Genomic DNA, 20,707 nt, shown 5'->3' on the forward strand with positions numbered 1-20,707 from the left:
ACGTAATGTCAGGCTGTACATAATGTGATGAGTCTCGATTAAGATAGACTTGAAAAATTTTTGTGAAATTACCGTTGAGAAGATTAATTTGAAATGTTATGCAGGAATAATTTGACTTTAGAAAAAATGTCTTTGCATACTGTAAAAACAGGCAATTCTCACGTTGCTAATCACAGCTGCATTACCAGTTAACAACAGCATAACGCTGACCAATGAATCAATAGGTAATAAAGTTCCCCGGAATTCAATCCAATACCTTAAAAGCATGTTTTGGTTATGCTATTTTAAAATGCAGTGTTTACACTACTACATGTGGAGTTTTGTCAGTGTGTGTGTGTGTGTGTGTGTGTGTGTGTGTGTGTGTGTGTGTGTGTGTGTGTGTGTGCTTCTCTTACCCCTGCCAGCAGGCCCTCTGGTGGCGTGGGGGAGACCATTTCTCCGTCGGGCCCTTGGGGCGTGCACAGCTGGGGCGACATGGTGGGCGATTCATCTATATATGGCAGCGTCTCCGAGCCATCCTGAGACTTGCCGTCCTCCGCTCCGTCCCCCTCGTAGCCATCTGTGTTGTAGTTAAAGTCTGGAGGACAGCGCGACAGGGAGGGAGAGATGCTGATTAGCATTTCACCACAGAGAACAAGGCCATCGCTGGGCTCCAGCGGCTCACATCTATGACTCAGTGAGAACAACCTCGTACTTCCTCAATGCCGTTTGCAAGCATTGAATTCTCCTGTTACCCACCACTTATTCTGGCACTACACAAAAACACAAAGAATGGGTGAAACAAACGTTGACATTTCTGGAGACATTTTATAAATGCAGAGGGCATGTGGATTTGTAATAGTTAAGAGAATAATAAAGATGGGACTACACAGAATAACAGTGGACTGTTGAAGTTTGTTTAAGGCTCAATAGCATCAACAAGCTGAAAACATGCCAACAACAGCATGAAACAGGTTTCAGGGCCAAACTATATAGAATTATTAAAGATGGACATGTAATCTACCCGTGCTGAGGATGCTACAAAGCAGCAAACTCTATGTAACTCTCTTCATTTAAGTTTCATTTTGTTTCTATGTATCACAGTCTTTAGGTTTTATATATTAGGCTTAGTGTCAGTATTGAGGTGGAGATTCATGTCCAGTGACGACGCTGGCGTTCAGGCCTTAGTAACAGTGACAGCTCCAGTGGAACGCTGACTCAGAAACAACTCCTGCCCTGCCTTCAAAAGAACACGGCTGAGGAACAGTGGAATAACAAAAAGGCACGGGGAGATATAAAAAGCCTGTGTGAGACATGAAGAATGTTTGGTTGAAACCTTTTATATCTGATGTCTTAGTAGTAGAGAGGACAGGTGTCTCAGGGATGGTAAAAACAAGGCTGAAGCTCATATACTATTTATTAATGTACTGTAAGTAAGTAAAAAGTGCAAACAGAAAAATAACAGAGATGTTTGCTTATGCTTACACAATAATAATAGATTGTCCAGGATGTTCATTCTTTACCCTGGTAGAAAAAAAAAAAAAAAAATCAGTTGGGGTCTGCTTATGAGCTTAAACTAGGAGAAGTACATGCACCAAAGCTTGTGTAACTATTACCAAAAAAGCCATACAGCAGTGGGGTGGTGTAAAAAGCTGAATGTTGTGGTTGTGACTCCATACAGCCTACGCTAAATTCAACCACCACTTTATAGTACAAATGTGTGGGAATCCACCATTGTACAGACATAAACGTGCTTGAGAGGGTGCAAGTGTGTTTGTGCGCTCTTAAGAGCCACAAACAAGAACTAATTGAAAAATAATAGCAGGGGTCAATCCCGACTGGGACGACACACACCATCAAGCTAATGTTGATGATGGGTGCCTAGACAGTGCCGTCTGTCACCTTCTGACACGCACCGTAACCCCGCAGTCGCTGGCCCGCCCACCTGCCAATCAAAAAATTCCCTCCATCTGTTAGGTGCATGTGAGTGTGTATGTGGACCGTGGAGAGTCACAGCTAACATATGGCTTATTTGTAGCTGTTAGGCAGATAGCAGACAAATGGTGCACTTGGGTCTTAACTGACTTAGTGAAGCGCGCACAGAAAACAGTGACAGTGTGCTGAAGCGCTGACAAAACATGAGACATAAAGGTAGGGAAGGGGGTTTAAACACTGAGGTTAGATCATGTGTTCAAATCTGTGTGTGTGTGTGTGTGTGTGTGTGTGTGTGTGTGTGTGTGTGTGTGTGTGTGTGTGTGTGTGTGTGTGTGTGTGTGTGTGTGTGTGTGTGTGTGTGTTCTTGTTTAACTATATTCATGGGGTCCAAAAACCAGGAATACAGTATACTTGTGGGGTCCGGACACCCACAACTTTAAAGGGCTGTTTGAGGGTTAAGACTTGGTTTTAGGATTAGGGTTAGAATTAAGTTATGGGTATATAGGTTAGGGTGAGGGTAAGGGTTAAGGTTAGGCATTAAGTTGTGATGGTTAAGATTAGGGTAAGGGGCTAGGGAATGCATTATGTCAATGACGGGTCCCCACAAAGATAGTGAGATGCACTGTGTGTGTGTGTGTGTGTGTGTGTGTGTGTGTGTGTGTGTGTGTGTGTGTGTGTGTGTGTGTGTGTGTGTGTGTGTGTGTGTGTGTGTGTGCGTGCGCGCGCGCGTGCGTGCGTGCGTGCGAGTGTGCTGTTTTCTCTCTCTCTCGTCCATCTGTTCCCTTTCTGACTCTTCTGTAGACCTTCTGGCATCCTGACATGCTAGTTTGTCCCAATCTGCTAAAGTTGTGCGAGTGTACGTGATCATGAGAAAAAAAAAAAAACTGAGAACGGTTCTTGTTAGCTAAAAGATTTACCCGATGTCACAGCACTCCTAGTGCCCCCAAATCCTCACCGGAAGGCTGGAAGGAAGGACGGATAGCACAGAAAGCCTAATATGGGGCACTTAAAGCACTCATGTCTACACAAGCACCGAGGTCTTTTTCCTCTTTTACTGTACAAAGATGTAGGCCACATTTACTTTTTATTTGCAGAAATATCAATAGGCAGCAAGCGGAAATCATTCAGAAATACAGTCCCTGCTATGCTGTGCTGAGCAGGGAGGCAGTTGGTCCTGAAGAACAGAGCTAGAGCAGTGAAGACTAAGCAGAGAAAATGGGAACACTCGGCTCTCTGGCTCATACACAGCCTACAGTGTGCACACATATGCACGAGCAGCGTTGCCTCGTAACATTTAATCAGCTTTGTATGCATTGTGTGTTAAACTGATAACAGAGTAATTTTGTGTGTGAAGGAATCTCTCTGCGTGCAATTTGGTGTGTGAGTGGTCATTATTTCTACTTATTATGTCTGATTAGCCATATTAATGCAAGACAGATAGAGAGATAGAGAGATAGAGAGATGGATAGAGAGATAGAGAGATACCTCTCCAATGTTTAGGACTGTGATATTGTACTAGACCCATGTACTGCAGTTTTCGGCAGGACCAGTCATCTAAAAATGTTGCACCACCTACATCGTAAGTGTAAGTAAGTGTTCAATATGGCATGATTATTGCCAAACGGAATATTTTGACATTGTGGAAAAGCGAGGATATTCCCTCTTTTAAGACCTGGCTAGCAGAGATGTCCAACTTGCTACATATGGAGAAAGTATGATACAATATCTCTCTCAACTCTGTAACCTTTGACGAAATTTGGCAAACATTTTTGTCTTACCTATCAAGAATGTCTTAAAATGCTTGATTTTCTCTTGGTGACTGTGTCAACTGGTTTTATGGTTTCTCAGAAGAGCAACCTTTCTTTCTTTTACTTTATTTCTTTTATTTGATCCTGTGTTTGTACATGTATATATAATGTATGCATACTTTCAGAACTAGTTGTTCCTAGTTAGCATAAGAAAACGCCCCGCAAATTCCCATATAAGGACATGACATTTCCTGTGCACCTCCTGGGAAGCGGACTGCATTCAAGAGATAATTGTCGGAGTCGCAGATGACTTGTAAATATCAGTGGTGGAGGAAGTACTGAATCTCAGTACTTAAGTAAAAGTACAAATAACCAGAGACATATTTACTTTCGTAAAAGTAGAAGATGTCCACTACCACAAACAAGGCCTGCTGGCTTTTAAAAGAAGTTCCTATCCTAACCAGCATAAAACGGAAATATGTTGTTAGAATCTGAATGCGGTTGGTTTTATTCATGGGTGTATTTTAAGACCGTTTTATTTTCTTTAACCATGCAAGTAAGCAAATAAAGTGTGTGAAGCAGCGAAAATGGGGAGGAGATGTGAAGAGGTCCAGCCAAATAAATAAGATATGAACGCGTCTTACGCTGCCTGGCGGAGGAGTAAACCACGCTGTGGAGAGGCAACTATGATTTAAAAACGGGAATAATAAAAAACTTTTACCGGAGGCTGTATTACCGAGGGTCAGCGGCGAAGCACCCGGGCTCTGGAGCACCGGAGCCGGCTTGGAAGACGATGAAGGATCGGCGGTGCCCCATATATATCTATGGCACCCAAACTTCACTGGTCAGGAAGACGTTTTGGCAGGGGGAAAAACTGATCAGAAAATGTAACGGAACTTGTAGAAATGTAGTGGAGTAGAAAGTATAGATAATTGCTGCAAAATGTAACGAAGTTAAAACCACTCCATTTTGGCCCTATAAATAGCGCGATCAATCACCAAGTAACGCAGGATTTAATCAGTTTAATTGCTGATGTATATTGCAGTGTTAGTGTTTCTTTGCATACTATGATTTTTTTTTTTTTTCAACAAATGATCAAAAATACATTACAGTACAATACTATCATTGTAAACGACTGTAGAATTAAATAAAATGCAGTAACCAATTATTTGGAGCAAATTGTCATCACTCAAAAGTGCGTAAGAGTGCTCTTGAGTGTTTGTAGATTTTGTTCTTAGCTAAGAACAAATCCAAGATAAGAAAACATTAGTGAATGTCAGAATCTTCGTAAATCGTAAGTGGGGTTTAAGAACACATTTCTTCGTAAGAACGGTTGGTGAATGAGGCCTAACGTGTTTCCAGTATGGAGTCAAACAGCAGGACACTTGTGTAGATTTGATTGGGTTACACTATATAAGCCATCAGATAACAAAGAGGAAGAGTGGTAAAAAGAGAAGGACATTTTATAATGCAGGTCAACACATTTGTTGTCTTAAACACCAAAAAGTGAAGACGGGCACTCAGAGAGTGGGGGGTTTAAAAGGTAGTGATCTATCAAAAATCAAGGCTGTAAAGCTAAACAGGGAGGAGAATCCAATTTTGTTGATACAAAGCATCTGACAAATTGCTTTTATTTAAATTAATGACACAAAAGATGTGGCTCCTTTCCAAAATGTGACATGTTCAGTTTAAAAGGAACAAAACTATTACAAGACTAAGGGCCCTATCTTGCACCCGGCGCAGCGTGGCGCAAAGCCCGACGCAAGTATCTTTGCTATTTTAAGCCGTTTCACCGCCCAGCGCCCGCGTCTTTTAAATAGCAAATGCACCTGCGCCCATCTGTGCGCCCATGGCCGTGCTGATCTTAAAGGGAGGTGTGTTCAGGTGAATTCTTGGCGTATTGCTATCTTGAGGCAGCGGGAAGTGATCGCGCCATTGACCACCAAAAACCTGGTCTAAAGTCAACAGCGCAGCATTTCATTGTTATTTTAACAGCGCATTAGTAAAACGCGCCTAGGCTTATGCACAGCGCGTGCACACTATGCTTGTTACACACACACACACAGGGAAGCGCAGCTGCATACAAACATGCAAAAGATTACAAATTTACAAAATTACGGTGCAATGCGCCAAGGTACAAACGCGCCTGGCTTTTAAAGGGAATGGGAGATGACACTCTGATTGGTTTATTGCATGTTACGCCAAAAACACACCTATGAATTAATGAAGACACTAAGTACAACCCTTTTGAACCATGCGTCTGGCGCACGGACCGTCAAACTAGGAAAAGTGGATTTGGACACGCCCTAAACGTACCTGCGCCATGCGCTTCACGCCGTGCGCTTAGATCGTTAAAATAGGGCCCTATGAGTCTACAGTCAATAATAGTGATGCTCTTTGCTAAATGCTCACAAAAGATTATGCTATGCTTTTCAAGAAGCCTACATCCAAAGGTAATATCTACAGAGGACAGACTGTCTGTAATATGTAAGACGGTAAGCAATTGTATCACAATCACAAATCTTCAAAGTTCTTGATGTTCAGGTCACAGAATATTTCCATTCAACATATAGGAACAGCATCTGTCCAAAAAGGTTACAAACACTTAGCTTTACAACCGAAAGCTGTGACAGTGGGACAACCTGTGTGAGTGTTTGTGTTGAAGCTGACAGCAGTGGGATGTTTCAGTGCATGTTTTGAATGTTTCATTCAGTTGCGGTGGAGCAGTGTGTCCCAACCCTCTGGGCTCGTGTCCACAGAAAACAAAGCTACGTTTCCTTGGGACCCCTCCTCGCATGTCGCATTCTTACGCCTATAGGTACGACAGTTTAACCAAAAAGTGATTCACCCCTCAAACACTGGTTTATTTGAATAACTGACAAGCTAAAATCCTCCGCTGATTCACTAGAGGTAACGTAAAGATAATGAAAGGGTCTCAAAATAAAGCATTTCCTTTTTGCGCAAATGTGTTTTTTGTGGTTTCCCATCCTGTTAATAATTATAAAGAATAGTTTATCGTCTGAATGGGAGTCTTGTTGTCTACATATGTCTGTCGCAGCACTGTTGTTCTACACTCCTTTTTTGAATACAAAGTTCCCAATAATCTATAAAGTAAGTAAGTATGTTTTTACAAAGCTCACTGAAAATGAAAATATTCCTCCGCTCTTTGCTTGCAGATGTCTTTGGCAAATTGGTTCAATAAGACCGGTTTTCCCAGACAAGAAACAATTGACAAACTATGAAACAGAAGCTCTGATATTATAATATGACTTGGTTGCATTGCTGTTGTGTTGTTTTGTCTAAACCCTGCTACAGTCACAACACTCGACACGTGCACATGTTTAGCTGCGCACATCCTCACAGGCTGAAATGTCGGCTGCCTCAGTCAGCTAATGCACCCTGACAATCCCCCCTGACAAACAGTAAAAATCAATGCTGCACTGTCCATGGAGATGGAATCCTTCTGTGGTGAGGATTCACCACGCTAACGTGTTATTGCTGTTCAATAGAGCGGTCCCCAAACATACACATTTTACAGGAGTAAAACAGGAACAAGCTCAACATGACATGTAATTAAACCGGAGATAACGTCAAGTAAAAAAGACTGACGGGCAGAGTAGGAAGATCCCATTGACGAATCAATACAGCCTCGATCTGGCACATTACTACAGTGAAGTGGACCTACATGAGGCTGTGAAGATCGACCCACATGCTCTCACACACACACGCACACACCAGAGAAACTACACAGTCAGCACAGGCCGACCAGACTTACCATTGCTGGAGAAGAGAGAACGGATATGACACGCAGCCTCGAAGAAGAAAGCCATGAGTGCGTTGGGGTGTGTGTGTGTGTGTGTGCATTGTCTGACACAAACACCTTCACTGGCTGCCATCCACGTTCATGTCAAGGCAGTCAGCTAACATTATGTCACAATGTTAGTCCCACTGGTCCTGTTTCTTTGACTCAAATTCAACAACGCCAACTGAGAAGCGTGCTCAACTCTTCTGCCACAGGAGTGAAAATAAGAGCTGGTTTGGAGCTGCTTGCCACTGACTACCTCCACTGTTATAAAACTTTCAGATAGCACTCATTCAAATGAAGGCAACAATGCTGTATTCAAAAATACCCGCAGCCTAAGAGGAAGCAACAAACTTACGCACACAAAAAGAGCAGTTACTATGTGAGAAGTATAAAATGCTTTGAGTGCATCAACACGTTTCTCTGTCCACTGAATATTGTCACGTCACCTCCCAGCTGGCCAATAAAGACAGTTTTGTTATGGTTTATGGGTCACACAGCCATAGAAATCAATAGTGTGGGTGTATTTGCATGACTTTTAGGTGCACTCCATGTACTGTACTATGAGGAACCAACCAGAACTGGATTTCTGGTTCAGATATTCAGTAATTCAACAACTTGTCAAACAACATCCTGTAATGGAAAGCCAACTGCCCGAACAAACGCTGAAACTCACATGTTGCTGCATTAGTGGAGTTTTCACATTATTCAAATCATGTTCAAGCTTTCACAGCAAGAGTCTATTAATCCAGCAAGCCTACTGCGATGAACTGATCTGTGGTTAACTATTCATAGGACTATTTAAATATGTGGTTTGGGTTTTTCCAGGCACCAAAACAACTCTCCCCCACAGACTCATTTGTAAATGTAAATGGTACACTGTCCATTAAAAAAGAGACAAACATTGTCATCCAGAAGTAGAAAAAAAAGTCTATAGATGTACTGTAACAGAGGCAGGACTGCCTGCAAGGAGCTGAAAAGCTTGGTTTAAACTGGAGATTTAAATACCTTATGAAAGCTCTAACACTTGTTTTCCCATTTGCTGCTTAGAACAGTGACTCTACCAGCTACTAACTAAAGTCACATTAGCAAAGATACTATAGCTTATATTACAAACACAGATATCTCAACTGACAAAATTAATACCGACTACCATTTCCCCTTGAATCTCAACCCCCTGTAACAATTAAAAAAAATAAAAATAATTGTTGACTGCAAAACCTGAAATCTCCACTGATGTTTTATTCCTACTAATTCTTTTTAATTCCAAACACACCACCATGTCTCATGTATTTGAGGGTTTTTTTCTCGCTCTCTCTCTGGACCCACTTTGCACCCCACATAATGCTTAGGGAAATTAGTGCAGCCCACAAGGCAACACAGACACTCACACTGCTCTACATACTCTACACTCTCACTGCTCTACATACTCTACACAATTACTCATAGGCTCTGGTTTGTGCGTTAGATCAATGAGGCTCCAGTTAATAAGGAATGGCTTGCACTGGAAAAGCTTTCAAACGGGGTAAAAAACACACACACACACACACACACACACATCTGCAATTGCAGAATTGCTCACTTCAGCGACTGCATACAGTAAGTCTACGTGACTATGCAAAGTGTTTAAATCTGCCTTGTGAGTAGAAAACTACCTCAGCAGTTTCAAAGAAACTAGTTCCACTTGTGGTATTAGAAATTTATTACAAAGGGATCAAAGCGATTACAATGAAACAAATCAGAAAAATGATTTTTTTTTTTTTATCCGAAACTGCTGCCAACGTTCTCCTCACAGTGCAGAGCAACAATATAAATGCCTGAGCATTAAATAAAGTCTGTTTTTAATAAATGAAGAACAGCGGTCTGACGTAAATTATGTCCTTACAGTATGACACCTAAAAAAAGGTTTGGTTATTGTCTGTTAGATTTTTAGACAACATAGCATGTGAATGCAACACTTTTCAGCAGCAGACTCTCAAATCTCCCACTACAAGAGTTTCTCCCTGCTTGCAGCTGCACTGCCAAGCAGCAATAAGGTTACATTGACAAAATGTAAAGCAGCAGATGAAATGTTCTCTGAGATAGACTGCCTGTATCAAACAATTATCTGCAATTAGATTTTCATATACTGACACAAACTGAGGTCCCTATCTGTAACCTAGAAAAATCAAATAATTTGTGATATGCTTTGGATAATGTTGGATGTAATGTTATTTGTGGTTAAAGGGATAAAACCTCCAAAACCTCCTGTCAGATCCTTCAGAGGTGAAGGACTGAATTCGAAGCTAGTGTTTAGAGACCGTTATTTAACCAAAGAACCCATGATGATGTGCATTTCATCAATACATAAGTACCCTCTGATTTGAGTTTCACCACTGACTGCTGGCAGCAGAGAGACAACGCATGACAGAGAGAGTTCAGAGGTTCTTCTGAGAGCCACCGCTGAGCTGTGTGATAGTCAGCTATGCCTTCTGGGTAATAAAGTCTAGCGCTTTAAAGATTAATCGATTAGCTGTCAACTATTAAATTAATCGCCAACTATTTTAATAATCGCTTAGAGTCATTTTTATTTAAAGGTGCTCTAAGCGATGTTGGGTGACGTTACTTCTTGTTGACGTTCGAAGTATTTTCAAACAAAACGGAGGCTAGCTCGCCCCTCCCTCCTCCTCATCCCGTCCCCTCTCCCTCCCTTCCGTGCTTCCTTGCACTAACCCAAACAACCATTAGTTGCATCCCTGATAAAGTCCAAATATAGTTGCATAACCATCCAGTTAAATCTGCAGTCCCATGCCTGCTACCCCGCCACCCACTCACTCCCCCAATGACTTCCGCCCAATGTCAGCTCACATCACTCTTACTGCTAACCTCAAGCGACGGACAGCTCTAAATCCACCTGTCACTCGCAATAACCGGCCTTCTATTCCATGGCAAGGACAAAGGCTGCCATGACAACTGGCCAAGTTGATGCAAATGCTTCCTGCTTGCCAATAAGCTGTTTGGTCATGTCGGGAGGTAGCCAGTGTTCCTGGAAGAAGTGCACTATTTATACCAGGAGACAAGAGAAACTTTTAAAGCTGATGAGGATGAGTCATAAACTAGCCTAGGGTTCCACTGACCACAGAGAGAATACTGTCTACTGGGGTGTTTGAAACTCCCTCATTCACCACCACCACCCCTCCACACTGAACAATAAACCCCTGCAGGGAGAATATGGATTGCTCCCTTCCAGCTAGGCACACACTGACTTCGAACCTGCCACAAAAGAAGTTAAATCCATCATTGTGAACATACCATATCTATATGTACATTACGGCTCCCATTTCAGCTTTCCTTTCTGTGCTGCCCTTCTGTTCATGTGACCACAGCCTGCATGCCTGTTACTGCTGCTCATCATTTAAAAAAAACATTCTCAATAAAATACAGAGGGGATAAGTGGACTGAGGCTCAGCTTTTAATTGAATTTCACTGAGTGGCAGTGTCATTACTATTTAAAACATATATTCAGTTCCTACCACACTCCTGTTGGTCACTCGTGCCAGATTATAAGAAAAAAAAAACGTTCAACGGAGTTGGAGAACTAAAAAATGGTGACCTCTCCTGTGCTGCTTTGCCTCCTCACACCCACACTGGGCAGGCAACATAACACGGACAGACCCCTGCTCAGAGACACTATGGCAGGCAGGCAGGCCAGTCTCAGCTGTTTAACTACTAGCGGTCTAAATCACAAGTTATATATCACCATACAATATTATATTGATTCTTTGGACAACAAGGCAATATTTGCTGATGTCAATCGATATGAGACAATATCATATGCCCATTTAACCCAACCATCTACATTTATATCAACTTACAAAAAGTAACTAAAGATTTAACAATTTTATTACGGAGTTCTTCCAGACATTTAAATGAAAAACTATTCGTTTTAATAAAAAGAATGAATATAAAGTGGGGACTTCAAAATAAAGGCACATTTTAAAGAACATACTGTATGTATCGATATTTGTACTTTGCATCGATGATATTGGATCATTTAATCATTGAATCGATATATCGATCCAGAATGATGTATCGGTACACCCCTATAAATTAAAGTGAGCATTCCGTTGAAGAGAAGCCAGATTCAACGGAAATGCTTCTCACCTTTATGCTCACACATAAAATTTATTATTTTATCTGTCTTTTTAAGAGCAGGTTGTGTGTGCATGGGGTAAATGGCATGGGCAGTGATGTGATGGCTAAGCGGGTCTACAGAAACCTGCTAAGGCATACATCACACAGCCGACCTGTCCACTGGGCTACTTGGGACTGACAGAGGCATCCATCACACAGACAACAGCAGGCACACGTGAATGTTAGACAAAAGCATACGCGCATACGCAAAAGTTTCTGCAATAAAAGAATTACAGAAGCAATTTGCATCAACTGCCAACCATTCTGCTACATGGAAACATGAAAAACACCAAGGATATGTTGCTATGCAAATGTAGCCGTCCTCTGCACAGCTACTGTACCTGCATGAGACAACTCATTTTCTCATGCCTACCTTTGAATCAACTCTAATTCATAATGTAGCGGCTGGCAGCGACAGCAGTGTGTAAGTATTCTGTGTGGTGCAATAATACTACTGTATGTGTTGATCTAATGATGAGTGTGCACACAGCATGTAAAGGTTTGTGTCCTCTGTGTCAATGCAATTTGTTTTCAAATTTCTTAAAATGTCCACGAATGAATGCAGTCTCGAAATGTGTGTGGCTGCAACTAACGACTGTTTTTATAATCAAATAATCTGCCTATCATTTTATTGATAAATCGCCTGCTCTATAAAAACAGTGAAATAAATGTCGGTTTTATTTTTCCACAGTGCAAGGTGACATCTTGATATGAAAGATATTCAGTTTACAATGATATATAAAAAGAGAAGTGCAGCAAGTCCTCACATTTGAGAAAGTGGAAAAATTTTTCCAAATAGTATTAATAAATACATGTTCCGTCAATCGACTAATTGATAAATAGACCAAATTGTTGCAGCTATGGAAATGTTACAAGAAACCTCTATATACAAATTGATTAACAGCTGTAGTGCGTAGTTTCTGCCGCCCCTGGAATTCTAAGTAATGACAACAAAACTGTCGGCGCATCCACATACTACAAGCCTTCCATGACCGTGCACCGCCACCGTGCCCTCCCCCCACGCAGTTGCTAGTAGCCAAGGAGCAACGAGGAGGACGCAGAGGATTAAAAAAACATGGTGGACTCTTCAGAAGAGGTCATTATCTTCACTCGAGCTTCTGCGCCCGAAAGTGGCCAGACACCACAATCTTCTGAACATAGCCATACTGAGAAATACAGAGAGAGAGTTATGTGGAGCTGATTAATTAGCTTCTTAATTAGCTTTGTAGCAACTCATTTGGCAATGGCTTGAATGTAACAGACATTCATTAATATCAAAAAGTTAAAAAACACATGCAAATAGTTTTCCCCTTGCTCGGCAACTACATGATCTACTGTGTACCGTCATCCTCCTCTCCCTTGCCCATCTATAGGAGCTTGGACCGGCTGTGCAAAGTTGCAAACTAATAAAGTAAGGTGAAGGAAAAGTTGCTGCTGCAGTGTGAGAATCCAATCAGGGAATTGTGCTGCCTTGGTCAGCATTTTTTTTTTTTTTTTAAACCGGAGAGATTACATCATGCCCTGCAGCCAGACAACACTGTGTGGGACCCAGGAAGCAGCCCTGCAAACTGCCTCTGTATAGAGTGCATGGCTGCAGAGACTGAGCACACACACGCACACAAACACCCACTTGTTTTTACAGTAGAGATGTGTGCTGTGCAGCAAGGGCTGTCGTGCACCTTCCAAGTTTCTTTGGGGAGGACCATGGACTGTAAAAATAAGTGTGTGTGTGTGTGTGTGTGTGTGTGTGTGTGCGCGCGCGCGCGTGCGTGAAAGTCTCAACATGTCTGTAATTCAACTTCCTTTACTGTGTACCCTGTGTTTTTATGTGTGTGCTCTGGGTTGTTGACAAGATATTCCTCTGCATCTTCAGTGCCGCTCTCAAAAGATGTACTGCAAGTGAGCTCAACCATAACAGATCCAATTCTCCCAGGACCCGATAAAAGACGGAGAGAGATGAAGGAAAACAAAAAGACAGAGTGCTGCCTCCTGAAGTCTCCTGCTCAGCAACTGGTCATCCTGGTCCTGTGGAGCCATGACAGCATGACAGTACATCAGTGGCTTGGCAGATATGTGTGTGTGTGTGTGTGTGTGTGTGTGTGTGTGTGTGTGTGTGTGTGTGTGTGTGTGTGTGTGTGTGTGTGTGTGTGTGTGTGTGTGTGTGTGTGTGTGTGTGTGTGTGTGTTGACTGAGTACATGTATGCTTTTACACCTCCCTGTCCTGCGATCATCAATCAGGAGGCGACACTGGGGAAATTAAAAGCCTTTATGAAGGTCTATGTTTACAGCCTGGGCCCGTTACTCCACTCATAAACAAAGTATTTCAACAGCAGCAACATGACATGAGACTCAGAGGACAGAACCTAGCAGCAGCATAGCATCACTGGAAACCAATTCAATCCCCCCATATGCAGATGGTTAAAATTAAAAGCTATGAATTGAAGAGGGGAGTTTTGGTGACTGTATAGACTTATTTGTTTGACGTTCTATAAAAATTACTCAGAATTGGCCAGTTGGTGTAACCGCAGTTTAAGCACAAGAATAGCTGCTTCATTAGCTTTTAATTGATTTTTTTTTAAATCTGTGAACCAGACCCAAGAATCATCAGGAGCGCTGAAGTCTTCCTCTTCACACAAAAAACATTCTGTTTGGCTGAAAACAAACAGAGAGGCAGATGTGGAGCAACAGACTGTGTTCTTTACCGCACGCTGCTTCCCCCAGGAGCCATCGCAACTGTGATCAATCCAGCTTAGGTAGTGATCAATACGCAGACACGCCCACCTTCATCCTCATGCGCACGCACGCACGCACACACACACACACACACACCCTCAAACAACTGCTGACAAATGCTAGTGAACATGCAGCCACATGTGCACACAGAGAGATAGCATGTTTAGAGAAAAGGCGTGCTGCACAATGACAGATTCCAATCTAGTCTGTTTGTTTTGAGCCTTGAATTGGAATTGTATTTGACAAGGAAGCTTTCAGTGGCGTTGGTGAAGCATTTTGTTAACAGATGTCTGTTGCACAACCGTCGACCTCAACACAGTCTTTTACAAGGAATAGTCAAGGGTGGAATTCAAGAAGATGTGTAAGACATTCTCTAAACCACTTCACTGGTTCATTGGGAAGTCATTTGATTAGCTAAGCAGAAAGCATTTTAATAAAATATCAGCATGGCACTCTGCAGCACCACGGAGTCAAGTTTTGTATGGGGATTTGTGGGAGAAACTGTTTTGAAACTAGTTTGTTTCCAAAATCGATTAGTTTTTTGGCATTGGAGCAAACTCTCCCAGAAACACACAACCTTACGGCCCTGTAGAAGCATCTAAAACAAAAAAACATAGCATCCCTGGATTCACTGTTGTAGTTATTCTCATTTCCCCTGTGCCTCTAACGGTCTATGAAAAACATAATTTAACTGTGATGACTGAGGAACTGTACACTGACGGGCTTCACTTGAACCAGCCATCCACTGCAGGCTGCACTGATCTGTACAGCATATACTGATGATGTCAGCAATGCTGAATACAGTATATGAAAGTAATGCTATAAAAAGAACTACTGCCAAGTACATGAATTTCACATGAATGCAGGATGTGGCAGGTAGGAAAAGCACTAAATACAGGTTACTGAGTCTATGCGCATATGTATATGCATGAGAGGTGTGAATGCAACATGGTCACCTTCAATAAACTGATAATAACAGAACATCAAGGGTGCTGGGCCTGCGAGTGAATTCTATTGAAAGAAATCCCATCACTTCTGGGAATAATTTAAAGTTTAATCCAATTTCACAAGAGATTTAGAACATTTTTACCGCTTACTAATACTAACTTACTTCCAACGGTATTCATTCATTGAAATCATGAAATATATTCTCTTTATTGAGCCTAATCTCATTCTATTGTATAGATATAATCCACAGATTCTACGACAGAGCTGCCTATCTAGTGTTTCAGACCCAAAAATACAGTTACATTTCAGTGTGTGCACTCTCCGTTTCAACAAATAGGACATCCCACCACAATTTGAACTGACTTGATTTTACAGTAAAGCTAACTAATGCTAACTAAGGTGGTGTCAAGAGCTGTGAGGAGCGGCGGCAGTGGTGTAGTCCAGGGTATACGCTGGTATACGGCGTATACCTACTTATTTTTCAGTCAGCATTGCGTATACCCACTTCTAAATCCCCCCTGATGCGCACCATTCAGTAATATCTGTGCTTTTGCCCATTTTTTCCTCAAGGATAGTGAAGCCATGACCCACCCTCCTCTGCCTCTAATTGGCTGGTACTCGCTGCTTTCACTGATTAGATTGGTTAACTTTAGGCATGAGGACTGATGAGCCCATCAGAGGCAGAGTAGGGCGGGTCATGCCGAGGAAAATATCGCTAATACCTCAGGTGCCAGTGAAAAAAAAACAAAAAAAAACCTCAGGTGCCGGTGCCACTTGACTACGATAACGGCAGCAGACCAAACAACAGATGAAGAAATAACAGAAGCGGCGGTGTGCCACCCCAGTTGATGGAAGACATAATTCTGAGGTAAGTTTTAAGGTGGTTTCCAAATGAATCATTATTTTAAACTACTGGCAAATTGCCAGTGGCAATATGACTGCACATTTAGAGGAGAAGAGATAACACCATGTTTGCCTCATGATAAATACATTTTACATTCATCCAGGCTGCTTGTGTGACCAGTAGTAACTACAAACTGCTCCTAATCAAGTCATGATCATTTTATAATAGTGAGCAAGTAGAAATGACAGATTTTTGGGTAAACTAAATCATAGTCTTACATGTCGCTGTTTCTAAAACAGGGCTTTTTTTCTGGACTACTTTAAAAAAAAAAAAAAAAAAAAAAGGTGAACACTGAGAGTATACCCACTTCTCCAAGGACCACTACACCACTGAGCGGCGGTCTGAAAGTCTGTGAGTCCTGCAGTTAAGCCGGGGTCTTTGTTCCCCCCTTTCCCTCATCCAGCCTGATCAAGGCGATAATGGGTAGTCTCCTCGGATAGAGCTAACCACTGTGCTCAGGAAACAAGCAGAGCACACTTTAAAAAAAGGTCAATGAGCTGCAGGACTCCCACACAATTAGTTACTGGAGAAAGAGAGAAAGCTGAAATTTAGTACAGACGGTGAAAAAAGGGCTTTGCGCTTTAATGGAAGATGACAGAAGAGTGGCCAATCCAAAATCAAAACCTTAACAGCATGAAACATCTCACACAGGCAGACAGATGAGACTTTTGTTTAACTCTACAACCTGTGCGCACACATCCAGACCACTTCCCTGCCAGAGAGGAGTCTGATAAAAGGCAGTGTTGTCCCTTTATACCTCAAATGAATGACAATTCTACCACTGCTGCATATCTTCACGTACCATATGCCTGTAGGCAGCGAGAGATAAGGGCCCCCTCCGCTGCAGAGCCACATGCATGAATTGCTCTTACCCCCAAAGCCAACCAACCAACGTTACCATGGCAGCCAGCCACTATACATTGTAATTAGCTGGCCTAAATCCCCAAGGCTCCGACTGGTTGGATACAACCCAGTGCTTCCATAGATTAGGGCAACCACTGTCGTACACGGGGCCCGAAGCCGTGTCTGTCTGCACACACAAACACAAGAGGTCACATTCAAGTGCAGACACCCCTATGCACACACACAAAAAGACAAACATCTACACAACCCTTACTAATCCACCGTAATTTATATCCCACTCCCACTTACCACCTTGCACCTCCCTCTAAAGCTGGGCGATACGGAGAAAATCAAATATCACAATATTTTTTACCAAATACATCAATATTGTGAGGTTGACTATTGGTGCTTTGACAAAATATTTACACAATGAGATTTTTGATAAAGACTCGTCAATAATGAATATAATGATTAAGTGGGTAAAGGCAAATAATAAAAACGGCTAGAACTGTCTGTAAGTTCAGAACAACTTTACTATAATGCAGCCTTTAAAACCTCCCTCCCAGTGTTTGTAAGCAGGTACGAGGAAACCAATCCTCCACATGTACTGTGGAGCTTTTCACTGCCAACACACACCCACGTTTAGCACAGCAAAGTACTGTACAGCAGATGTACTGTGTGGGCATCTACACCTCAGTGTGCAGCAGTACCCTCTGCATTCATTCGTGGGCATGTGCTAATGGAAAGTGTATCAAACCGTGCAGTGAAACAAAAAGAGCTACAAGGAGTGAAGCTATTAAAATGCAAGCGGCTGTCGATAGTCCTCAGGGCAACCCTGGCAGTGATTGTCTATTTATTGCACTCCCCAGCCCAATTAGGAGAATATGATGCAGATTAGAGGCAATGAGTTTAATACACTCTCGCTGTTTCAGATAGAAGAGCAGAGTGGTGTGCTGCTCGGTCAGGTCGATGTTTCACATCCCAATAACAACATTAAAGTCAGAGATGAAAGGCGGAGAAGAGCAACTGTTGATTTCAAAAGGAGAGACCCTATCATGCGGGAGTCAAGTGAGGATGGAAATCGATGGGAAAGTTTGTGACAAAGAAGAAATTTCATTTGGAAACTAATTAGACATGAAGCTAAAAAACTAACTGGCAGTGTGTGGGTGTACACTCCAAGTGACAAGACATAAAGCTTTCTTTTGGAACTACTTATAAGGCCATTTTATAATTCATTGGAAGCGTACTATGGGGATATTTTGAAGGCAGTTGTCAAAGAGATTTGTTGGCTCATAGAGAACAAAAAGTCCAAAACTGTTGTGGAAACAGTGTTTGTGTCTTTTGTCAAAGAGCAGCTAAGCAGGTTATTTTGAAAACCAGTCAACATCCTGTTGAATGATGTCATTGTGAAATCTGCTATCACTCTGCAACATCAGCATTTGCATATTTACCTTACCAATGTGAAAACTATTGCACATGTTTGCACCATACCAAGCCAGATATTTATGTACTTCATTCAAGCTTTAAAAACCTCTGGGGCCAAACAGTTACTGCTTCTACAACCAGAGGCCGCTGTTAAATAAAACCCTTTTAAATACAAAATTGTAATAACTGCACACTTTTAAACAATAGTATTTGGCTGTCAATGAGACTAGATCACAAGTTGACACTATGCTGTGGCAGCTCCTCCGTCCCTAGATAATTGATGGCAGGAGTGCAGGTATAAAGAGAAACACCTGCTGTTAACAGGTCTCTCTGCAGATTTCTCTGACTCTCCCAGGGTCGGCAAATGATGCTTTGCTGTTCTCCTCTCTCGTACTCACCACCCATCAGCCAACTGTTACGGCTGTATATCTGCCAAGCAGTGAAAACTACGAGGTGTCTGACGTGGCACCAACCATCCTGTTTTACTATTCATACAGTAGACAGACATGCATGAATGCAAACTAATGCACCGACTTTACAGATAATAAGGCTGGCCTCAGCAGCGTTTGTCTTAGAAGTTTATTTTGAAGAGATTTCTATTGAATGACACATTGGAAAGAGGGACCGGAGAGATAAGAGAGTAAGGAGGGATATTGCATGATGCCTGATAAGCAGAGGGCACTCCGAGACATAAAGCCATCTGGCGTACACACACACACACACACACACACACACACACACACACACACACACACACACACACACCCCCCTTGTGCCTATCACTCCATTGATTTTGTGTTTAATCCATCTACAAAAGGTCACAGTTAAGTGGTGAATAAAAAGTGGACAGTGATTTAAAAGAGTGGCCTTGCCATGGCAATCATAGTCTGTAATGGTGCCAGCATCCTATTTATATTATAGAGAGGGAGACTATAACACAAAAAAACAGAGAAATGATGGGCAAACATAAATAAATAAAGAGGATGGACAAAAGCATGTGTCTCTTGCCATCACTGTAAGTTTTCATGAAGATGCAGCGGTCCGACTTTTTCCAGTGATAGTCCCGATACCGATGCTGATACTGATCCCTGGGCTTTGAGTATCGGCTGATACCGAGTACCAATCCAACACCAGTGTTTAATAAATACTGTAAGCTGTATGTCTCACTGTGTGGAAGTCACCTGGATCATGTGGATCATTCTTTTGTGTTGAGTTAAACATTGCTGTCCTAGGTTACAAGCTCACTTAACCATCCCCTAAAAATACAAACTATTTTCCCATACTATCCCCAATTCCATCTCTCAAAAGATGTATTGGACCTTCTACCTGCCTGGACGTTTTTATTTCCTCTGTTCTTTTTCTCCCTTCTCTCGCCGAGGGTCTCTATAATGTCAAAGACGACCAGGCTGAATGTGAACATCCATTTTGATCCCAGCAGAAAGATGACCTACTGAGACCAGAAGGCCAAACCTTACTGGTGCCATTAATCTTTAATGATACCCACACTTTCGCATGTAAACACATACACACACACAGAAAATGGGAGAGAGAGATGACTACCTGCAGGTTAATGGATTCTTGGTTTGACAGCTTCTAATGCAGGCTGTGAACATGTGACCAAACATTTGGAGAATCTGATTTATATCCATGATTTAGGAATGTGAGTCCTTTTAAGAAAACCTGAGGTGATATATGACCTATATGTGTTTGTTCACCTGAGTCTGTCTGGGTAACTGGTCGTTGCTCCAGTGCATCCATCAGCCCTCTCAACTCATAAAGGCCTCATCTCCCTTTCCTGTCTCCCCCTCTCCACCCCTCATTTTTCCTCCTCTTCCGCTCAACTAACCTGAATGCTTAATCGTTGCCCCTGCCTTCCGGGAGCACGTAAACAAGCCAGCCGCACCATTGGCGGGCAACGGTGGTGTTACTCTACGCCGATTGGCTGAGCGGAAGGGGGTATGGGTGGCAAAAGAAGAAGGGGTTGGTGGTTACCATAGCACTACAGGATGACTGCTGTCCATAGTAGCGCACGCACACACACACACACACACACACACACACACACACACACACACACACACACACACACACACACACACACACACACACACACAGCTCTAGCCCCTCAGGACATGGTAAAGGTCCCCACAGATTTAGAACACAAACACACTCAGACACATGACACACCCTCTAACATCAAACATAACAAAGGATTCT

General features: G+C 42.3%; 1 protein-coding gene across 3 annotated transcripts in view; it reads right to left on the reverse strand.

Moving 5' to 3' along the window:
• abr (ABR activator of RhoGEF and GTPase) overlaps nt 1-20,707 on the reverse strand; it is a 144,823-nt gene that overhangs the window by 89,039 nt on the left and 35,077 nt on the right. For 2 of the 3 annotated variants that reach the window (XM_031310734.2, XM_031310737.2), the window contains exon 2: nt 396-577. In XM_031310734.2, the coding sequence (XP_031166594.1) occupies nt 396-577 (182 nt within the window). Of the gene's footprint in view, nt 1-395; nt 578-7,437; nt 7,508-20,707 lie in introns of those variants that run through there. The other variant, XM_031310736.2, reaches the window with a different exon arrangement.

Source organism: Sander lucioperca, chromosome 13, assembly GCF_008315115.2.
Source record: "Sander lucioperca isolate FBNREF2018 chromosome 13, SLUC_FBN_1.2, whole genome shotgun sequence".
Classification (NCBI taxonomy): Eukaryota; Metazoa; Chordata; class Actinopteri; order Perciformes; family Percidae; genus Sander; species Sander lucioperca.